This window comes from Semicossyphus pulcher, unplaced genomic scaffold (genome assembly GCF_022749685.1).
Source record: "Semicossyphus pulcher isolate SPU_LCO1_2020_fin unplaced genomic scaffold, fSemPul1.0.p SCAF_23, whole genome shotgun sequence".
NCBI classification, from domain to species: domain Eukaryota; kingdom Metazoa; phylum Chordata; class Actinopteri; order Labriformes; family Labridae; genus Semicossyphus; species Semicossyphus pulcher.
This window is the reverse complement of record NW_027211697.1, coordinates 17,322,509-17,331,516: the sequence shown is the minus strand read 5'-3', so window position 1 is coordinate 17,331,516 and position 9,008 is coordinate 17,322,509. Positions and strand designations below refer to the sequence as shown.

At 47.3% G+C, this 9,008-nt stretch overlaps 1 protein-coding gene across 2 annotated transcripts; it reads left to right on the top strand.

Annotated features, from left to right (window-relative positions):
• Positions 1-1,010: 1,010 nt before the first annotated feature.
• Positions 1,011-6,908, top strand: prmt1 (protein arginine methyltransferase 1). 2 transcript variants are annotated; one of them, XM_069674562.1, is made up of 10 exons: positions 1,011-1,077; positions 2,865-2,960; positions 3,069-3,224; positions 3,315-3,378; positions 3,462-3,604; positions 3,858-3,945; positions 4,707-4,822; positions 4,913-5,063; positions 5,575-5,696; positions 5,772-6,908. In XM_069674562.1, the coding sequence occupies exons 1-10, from the start codon at positions 1,051-1,053 to the stop codon at positions 5,853-5,855; spliced, it is 1,047 nt and encodes a 348-aa protein (XP_069530663.1). In that variant the 5' UTR covers positions 1,011-1,050; the 3' UTR covers positions 5,856-6,908. The 2 variants fall into 2 exon arrangements, with proteins under 2 accessions (XP_069530663.1, XP_069530664.1); XM_069674563.1 differs by having other exon boundaries at positions 1,025-1,077; positions 2,874-2,960.
• Positions 6,909-9,008: the final 2,100 nt, after the last annotated feature.

Genomic DNA, 9,008 nt, shown 5'->3' with positions numbered 1-9,008 from the left:
ACTGTGGATATAATTCATCTGCTCAAAGATTGTGGGTAAAACGCTTGAGTCAGATTCTCAAGCAGCATTAAAAGAAAGCTGTCTCTGGCAAGTAATATTACATCCGACCCCTCTCATAATTTATTTGAAGTATATCAACTTCTGCCATCAAACAGAAGATTTTGAGTCCCACGGGCTCGACTGAAGAGATTGAGGAACTCTTTTGTCCCTCAGTCTGTCAAGCTATTAAATCAACGTTTGGGCTCTAGGCCGCAGGGTTCATGTGTGGACTGAGCACAGGGTGCTGAACGTGATGCACTACAGCCACTTTGTAATGTCTGATGTAATATATGTTGTAGTACTTGCCTTTGTTTAAATGTTATGTTTGTTATCTATGTGTAACTCTGGACGTCATGAGATGCAGGACACATTCAGAAAACTCTGACAATAAAGTGAAATCTTATCTGATCTTCTTCAGGATTTGTCTTTATTTCTGTGTTTCTGTCTCTTACTGGCTCTGAAAACAAATCATTTAATCTTCAGTGTGTTGAGGCAGCAGTTTGGGACACAAACTTTTATTAGAGCATGCAAATTATTTCTCTTATGTAGGTATAAAACAGTTGTAAAATAAGAGTAAGATAACATTGTTGTCAGTTTTTCAGTGCGTAGCGTCCCTAATGTTTTAATTATTTTACATTCTTAATTGGTTAAGAGTTCTGTGTGTATTAATTAAATGTATTAATTCCTGTTAGCATCTTGATTGTGTATACACACTTATTAGTTAGATTTTGAATGCACTATATTTGTACTATTATCTACTAGTTTTACCAAAAGCAACATGTTTGTTTAGCTGTTATCAGTTCATTAATATTTCCTTCATCTGTTGAGACAAAGCTTAAAGGTTTATTTTCTGTTGTTCGCAGCCAATGATCAGATTTAAAGAAAGCGACTGAGCGCAGTGGGCGGGGTTTTTCCGGATGTCCAATCAGAAATCAAGCTGCCTGTCGTGGGCGGGACCTGGGTAAGATCTTTGGAGCTCACGAGCCTTACGCAGTCAGCCAGGAGATCGAAATGGCGGCGCCAGCAGAGAGGATGGAGGTAAGGTCTTACAATAGGAAACATAATGAACATCTTTCGTTTATCTTGTTAAAGGGCATATGCTCTCTCTCAGCCTCTCCACTGTTGAAAAACAGTTCTTTGATTCTTTTAAACCGGATCAACTGTTAGCTTTGTTTGATTACGCACGCAGCAGATAGTGATGCATCCATTTTAACTTTGCTACAAGTGGGATGCTTCTGCCGCTCATTCATTTCTACAGACGGAGCAAACACTTGATTTAAACAGCTACGTTAAGTGTGTTTCTGTCTGTTTTAATTGAATGCTAACGTTGTATGTGTCCCAGAGCACAGACACCGTGTGTTAGCTGGTGGAGGAGACGGCCGGCTGTGTCTCATCAGCCTGCGGGACCGCATGGGGACTAACGTGTTAGCATTTGAGCTAGACATGCTAGCATGGATGCTGCCTCATTCTCCCTCTGGTTGAACTGTGTCCCGCTGTTAGCTAAAGTTAGCCGTGAGCTGATGCTACACTCCTGCGCACATCTGCTCCCTCGGTGCCTACGGTTCCTGGCGGTATAAACATTTAATTCACAGACTGTGAAACATTTATTTGTATGATTTTTGACTCATTAGTAGCACAGCACATAGCCTGTTGGTAACTTAATCTAACCCTGTTACCTGATTGTTGGCTCCTCTGGCTGTAACTTAAAGGCCTGTTAGGTCTTACCGGGGATTAACGGTCATTTTTAAACTCTTGATGAGTCTGTCGGTGACACGGCGTGGGCTAAAGTGTGTGTAGAAACCAACGAGCAAGGCCAAGATCACATCACTCAGGTTTAACCGCCATGTGCTCCACCTTTGTGCTCAGGGAGGCTGGCCTAGTCACAGTCCCAGTTCAAGCAACACAGCACTGCACCTTATTCATTAGCAGGCAGATATCAGCGCTACAGACACAACATAATCCTGACTGACGATGCGTTTATTTCCTTTATTAGCCGTTAACAAAAAACACGGACAGGTTTACATTACAGCCCTTTGGTTTGATGCTTGTAACGTGGAATAAAGTACAGGTAACACTGACTCTGTCAGCTCATTTTAAGGTGCTGTAATGATGCAGTTTCTACTTTTAATCAGAGCCCCGGGAAGCTCCAGTAGATTTTGTATCTGGGCTCCTAATTCGGAGCGCATCACTACAGACCATACAGCACCTCCAGACAGAACCATCTGAGGCCCCGCCCACTATCACACCTCTGCACACATGTCTGATCACTGAATGAAGGCCTGATTGTCTGGTTGAGGAAGTTTAATTTATATGCTCATAGATCCGGCTGCCTATGTTTGAAGTGTCACCGGTCAGCCCCAGTACAGTCTGGTTCACCCTCATGTCCTGTTGAGTTTGTAAAATGTGCTGTGGTCCAGTTCTTCAGTATCACACACGACCACAGCTGGAGCACAAAGGGAATCTTCTCTTTGAGGGCGTCCTGTAAAGAGCTGGACCTTTAGTGAGTAGAGACTCTGTCCTCAGAACAGGAGGCTTGTGGGTAGCTACAGTGAGGTAGTTTAAAAAGCTCGCAGCGTTTCATGGGTGTTGTAGAGGCTGCAGTGAAAGTTTAGCAACTGGCTTGTAACTCAGTGTAATCAATAAGACAGACGCTCCACTCATTAGCTTTGAGTGACATTTAATCACCCTGTGTCGGTCAGAGTTGGAGAAAAAAAAGGTGTAGGATTTAAACGCCATGCTAACAGGAGGCCAGGTGACGTGTAGAAAAGGTGTACTCTCTGACGTGTTGTTGGTGTCCGTGTGTAACTGTGTGTGTCTCTGTTGAGGTTTCTCAGGGGGAGAGCTCAGCCAAGCCTGCAGCCGAGGACATGACGTCAAAGGATTACTACTTTGACTCGTACGCCCACTTTGGCATCCACGAGGTAACTTCTTTAACACCGAACACTCTGCAGCACCTTCAGGTTCAAACGCACAGTTTTAACCCTGTGTGCTTAATTAACCCTACTGCTGCTGGGTCACTGTTTCTGTAGGAGATGCTGAAGGATGAAGTCCGCACGCTGACGTACCGTAACTCCATGTTCCACAACAAGCACCTGTTCAAGGACAAGGTGGTGCTGGACGTGGGCAGCGGGACGGGGATCCTTTGCATGTTCGCTGCTAAAGCTGGAGCCAAGAAGGTTATAGGGGTACGTTCTGAGCTGCTTTACATGAATCCATCTGCGGGTGAAAGCTTCTTTGTGGTGGGGAGGTGTGAATGAAACTGTCTGTCTGTGCAGATCGAGTGCAGCAGCATCTCAGACTACGCTGTGAAGATAGTGAAGGCCAACAAGATGGATGATGGTGAGTGATCGGAGTAATGTCCCGTGATAACGTATTTAATATATCTGAGGATCAGGAAGTTTGACCTCTCTTTGTGTCTCCAGTTGTGACCATCATCAAGGGGAAGGTGGAGGAGGTGGAGCTGCCTGTGGACGGAGTAGACATCATCATCTCAGAGTGGATGGGTTACTGCCTCTTCTACGAGTCCATGCTCAACACAGTCATCTACGCCCGGGACAAGTGGCTGGTATGTTCGTGTATAAAGTGTTTCTACATTTTTCATATGGTTTCATTAGAGGTTTATGTTGCTGTGAATCAGAACGCTTCACAAACAACCAGGAGCTCAGTCAGAGCTGTAGTGAACGGTACCACAGTCCCTGAACTCATCCCAACATCCAGAACGAACCCGTCACATGAGTGTTCTCTTCAGTGTAGTGACGTTTGAAGGTTGGTTATCTTTAAGAATGGATGCATGACGGAGTCTGATCTCTCTCTGACAGAAACCAGATGGACTCATCTTCCCAGACAGGGCGACTCTTTACGTCACTGCCATTGAAGACAGGCAGTACAAGGACTACAAAATCCACTGTGAGTAACCGGTCACATGACACGACCTCAGATTACATGTAGGGAGGCTCCAGGTATTCTCTCCACAGCTAAAGGTTTAACAATCGTTTTCCTGCTTGTGCTTCAACTGTTCCAAAGAGCCAGTGCTACTGAAACAGTAGATGGCGCTGTTTACCTTTAATAAAGTCACATAGAGACAGAAACGTTTGTGCTACATTTAGAAAAGCTTTTTATGTTGGGGGTGCTCTGTTGGATTATATTGGTATTTAAAGTTGGTAAGAAAATATCCTGATATTAGCAGAAATCCATTCAGTGAGCTTCTGTGTCCTGTTGGGACATGAGGCTTATCCGTGAGCAGTAGTCTGGTTTGGAAGCTAACTAAGACCCACCCATAAGACCGTTTGTGTCCCGTAACTCCTGACTTAATATTTTAACCCCGCACTGGTTTAGCTCAGTATGTAGAGCAGGCGGCCACGCTCAGAGGCTACAGTCCTCGACGCACTGATGGCAGGCTCGACTCCCGCTCTGCTGATCGGTGCATGTCATCTCCCACTATCTCCTCCACACACTTCCCGTCTCTCTTCAGTTGTCCTGTCAATAAAGGCAAAAAGTTTTAAAAAATGTTTTAGCCCAAGACGTGATCTTATCCTCAACGTAACCAGCAACGTAACCAGCATGTGGTGAACAGTCAGAGATCTGTGTCCTCTGTGGACCTGCAGTGCACAGCCACTGTATTCCACCCGTGTGTCCGCTGACTGTGTGTGTGTGTGTGTGTGTGTCAGGGTGGGAGAACGTGTATGGATTCGACATGTCCTGCATCAAGGAGGTGGCGATAAAGGAGCCCCTGGTGGACGTGGTCGACCCCAAACAGCTGGTCAGCAGCGCCTGTCTCATCAAGGTGGGTGGAGTCGGACATGGTTCTGCTTCTGTCGTGGCAGCTTTCTGTGTTGGTTGTTGAAACTCTCCTCTGACCCCGTCTTGTGTTCAGGAGGTGGACATCTACACGGTGAAGGCGGACGACCTGACCTTCACCTCCCCGTTCTGCCTGCAGGTGAAGAGGAACGACTACATCCACGCTCTGGTCACATACTTCAACATCGAGTTCACCCGTTGCCACAAGAGGACCGGCTTCTCCACCAGTCAGTGAACGCACCACACACCTGTGCTCTTTACATTCACACTGTCTCACCTGACACCTGTTCATGGACCTGTCGGACACGTGCAGTAATTATCCAACAGTCCTTCTCGTCAGCGTGTCTCTATTTTACATTCTGCAGGTGTAGTGTGGATGTTAGTCAGTGTGTCCATACAGAGACACCACGCACACACACCTATTATTAAAGAGGCCTTTGTTCCTATAATGATCAAAGACATGAAGCTCTGCTGCACCTGATGGGAGTGAAGCACATTTTCCACATGTCTGCACATCAGCTGAGTCAGTCTGTAGTTCTTCTGTGACCCCAGCCACATCACGTGACCTCGCTGGAGCAGGAACCACAGTGTATTTTAACACTATATAGCTAACTGTACAGATAGGGTGGATCACCTTCCTGTGTCTCTGTCCCTCCGTGTGTCTGACGGGCTCATCAGCTCCACGCTCAGAGTGTCAGCAGCACAGTGTGTTCATGCAGCCTGTTGTTCCCTCATCAGGCCCAGAGTCTCCGTACACTCACTGGAAGCAGACGGTCTTCTACCTGGACGATTACCTGACTGTGAAGACCGGAGAGGAGATCTTTGGCACCATCAGCATGAAGCCAAACGTCAAGAACAACGTAAGCACCTCTTCTTCTGTAACATATGTGTGTGTTGGTGTGTGCGTGCTGTCTGACGTGTTTGTGTGTCCACAGAGAGACCTGGACTTCACCGTGGACATCGACTTTAAGGGCCAGCTGTGCGAGATGTCCAAGACGTCAGAGTACCGGATGCGTTAGTCAGCCTGACGCCCCCTGCAGCAACATTTTAAAGACTGTACTTCTTCTTTGTCATTTCCTTGTTCAAACAGTATTTAAAGGTTTTCACATCCTTGGGGTCAAAGTGCGTTGCCGTGGTGATTCATTGTGCCGTAGTCACTCAGCAGAGCGTGTGCCTGTTTGAGTGTTCTTCCTCTGGGGTTTGTTTTCGGTTCTCGTCCTCTGCATGTGTCAGATCCATGTAGACATGAACTCAGCGGCCTCGATCTGCAGAGTATTACTGTTCACTCACTGTAACCCCCCCCATCACACTCTGTCCCAGCTGTAGCTGTTAGTCTGCTGATCCATGTTAACTAAAGAACCCTCCACATGTACAGTTCATAGAAACGTGAGACATGGACCTGTTCACACCACAGTGCACACAGTATCAGTTCAGTGCAGGTGTCACTGTGTGCAGTTATCACAGCAGCATCTCCCCTCATCCAATACATCTAAGCCCCGCCCCTTAATGTGACAGTAAGACAATAAAGTTGAGAGTTTAAAGACTGAAAAGAGACGGAGGAAGGGATCGTTTTTGATCCACACTTCTTTTCGCTGCATTTATCAGTTTGAGATCAAACGTTGGAGCGTCTGTGACCCGCCTGCTCTCTGTCCCGGGCCGGACCACACGCTCCTACAGTGAGGTTACTGCATGCTAACCTTAGTGTGATGTTAGCGTGTAGTAAACAAACAGACTCTTTAGAATGAACTGTTTCGAGGTTTGAGTCACTGAAACCTGTTTAGAGTCGGTGTAGTCTGGAGCTGGGACACTGAGCATGTGCAGCATCTGAAGCTCTGTTAGTTCCTTTTAACCTGAACAGAGACGGTGGCACAAACTCTCCTTTATTCTCCTCTGATCCCGTTACTCCACAGTTAATGCTGGACCGGTGGGACACGGTGTACAGATCTGGTGTGAACAGTAGTAACCATGTGGGCCCTGCAGAGACTCCGTCTCACCACACTTTGATTTTTCTTTTTGTATTTTGTTGCCGCTGCTGCGTTTTTTTTAAATAAACTAATAAACTGTAAATGTAACTCTGCCTGCATCGTTCACCTCATTTATGTAACATCACACTCTGACCATCAGCACCAACACGCACGTCCTTTTGAAATGTCTAAGAAGTGTCTGTCTGCAGGGACGCTGCAGAAAGGACGCCTCATCAAGTCATTGATAACACCAACACACTGTAGTCTGCTTTAAAGAAGGGATTCTGCAGTTTGTCACAAACACTCTGAACCACTAGATGGCAGCAGGCGTTTGTTTTACTGCCATCAGGAGAAACTGTTTCAAAACATGCAGTCAGAGGACCCAGGGTCAAACCCACGACCTCTTCTCGTGTCGGATCACTGAGTGTAATCAGGAGGGAAATGTTAGGGCTGAATGTCACCACACACTCACACTCCTAAGTGTTTTGCTGTAATTGTGATCACCCTGCTGATTGACGGCTGCGACAGACCCAAGTCAGCACTGTCGCACTTTGCATTCTGAAATCTCAGGTATTTATAAGAAGATACAGACTCAATCACTCAATCACACCTCCCTGAAGTGTAACAATTGATGGCAGGTTCAGAGGCTTTGAGTTTGTAAACTTCAGTTTAGTTTAATCTGAGTTTAAATTCAGTTTTAACTCACGAGAAGTAAGAACGTGTGAAGTCTTTCTGGTAAACTGCACAGTTGTGAGTGTTAGCATCAAAGCTACATGTGAAGAGGACCGAGGACGGACCCTTGTGGAACACCTGTACTAACTTAGAGCATGTGAACCATCAGACTGCTGAGTTACCTGAGAGAGACATCATTTCATAGACCATCAGGTGTTTATATAGAGGTCTATGAAAAGAGCAGCTCGGTGCAGACGATTTCATGACAGAGTACAAAAGTTCTCAACTTGAAACATGCAGCTAATGACTTGTTTACTCCTCAGAGGGCAACAAACTAACTGCCCCTGTAGCTCCGCCCCCGGTCACATGACCTATAACTGCCCCCCAGTCTATTATAAGAAATAATAGCAGGAAGTGGGTTTCCTGAGTCACCCAGCTACTGTTTCCTGTACTGTTTCCCTCATCTCACAGTGTTGCCCTCTCACACACACACGCACGCACGCACACACACACGCACGCACGCACGCACGCATGCACACACACACACACACACACACACACACACACACACAGACTCACCTCTCTCTGTCATCAGACTCTCCAAAGGACTCGTCCTCCGCTCGATCCTCACTGACTTCATCCTCACATAAGAACACACGATGAGCCCAGAGGTCGTTGACGTCTGATGACAGGTTAACCTACTGTGTGAGAACAGGGTCAGTGGGAGGGGATCAAAGGTCATTCAGTAGAACTCAGTGGTTGGTTGGACAGAGATCAAGGTGAACATTCCCCAGGTGAACCCCCCCATTGATGAAGGAACGTCACCTTCAGCTCAGCCTATCCAAGACTCAGCTCCTTGTCATGTAATCGACGACCAGCTGACCTGTAAGGTTCACGTGGCCTCGATCGCTCGGTCATGTCGATTTGCCCTGTACAACCTCAGGAAGATCAGACCCTACCTGTCAGAGCATGCAACACACCTGCTGGTACAGGCTCTTGTGATATCACACATTGATTACTGCAACTCCCTCCTGGCAGGCCTTCCTGCACGCACATTCAAACCTCTGCAGATGATCCAGAACGCAGCAGCAGGACTGATCTACAGTCAACCCAACACAGCACGTCACTGCCCTGTTCGTATCCCTCCGCTGCTCGTATCCCTCCACTGTTCGTATCCCTGCGCTGCTCGTATCCCTCCACTGTTCGTATCCCTGCACTGCTCGTATCCCTCCGCTGTTCGTATCCCTGCGCTGCTCGTATCCCTCCGCTGCTCGTATCCCTCCGCTGTTCGTATCCCTCCGCTGCTCGTATCCCTGCACTGCTCGTATCCCTCCACTGCTCGTATCCCTCCACTGTTCGCATCCCTCCACTGTTCGTATCATCCACTGCTCGTATCCCTGCGCTGCTCGTATCCCTGCACTGCTCGTATCCCTGCACTGCTCGTATCCCTCCACTGTTCGTATCCCTGCGCTGCTCGTATCCCTCCGCTGTTCGTATCCCTCCGCTGTTCGTATCCCTCCGCTGCTCGTATCCCTC

Excerpts from the sequence above, each read along its gene's own strand:
- prmt1 (XM_069674562.1), top strand. The coding sequence starts at position 1,051 with ATGGCGGCGCCAGCAGAGAGGATGGAG. Across the intron at positions 3,225-3,314 it reads GAGCCAAGAAGGTTATAGGG|ATCGAGTGCAGCAGCATCTC; the intron begins GTACGTTCTGAG and ends CTGTCTGTGCAG. Across the intron at positions 5,064-5,574 it reads GAGGACCGGCTTCTCCACCA|GCCCAGAGTCTCCGTACACT; the intron begins GTCAGTGAACGC and ends TTCCCTCATCAG.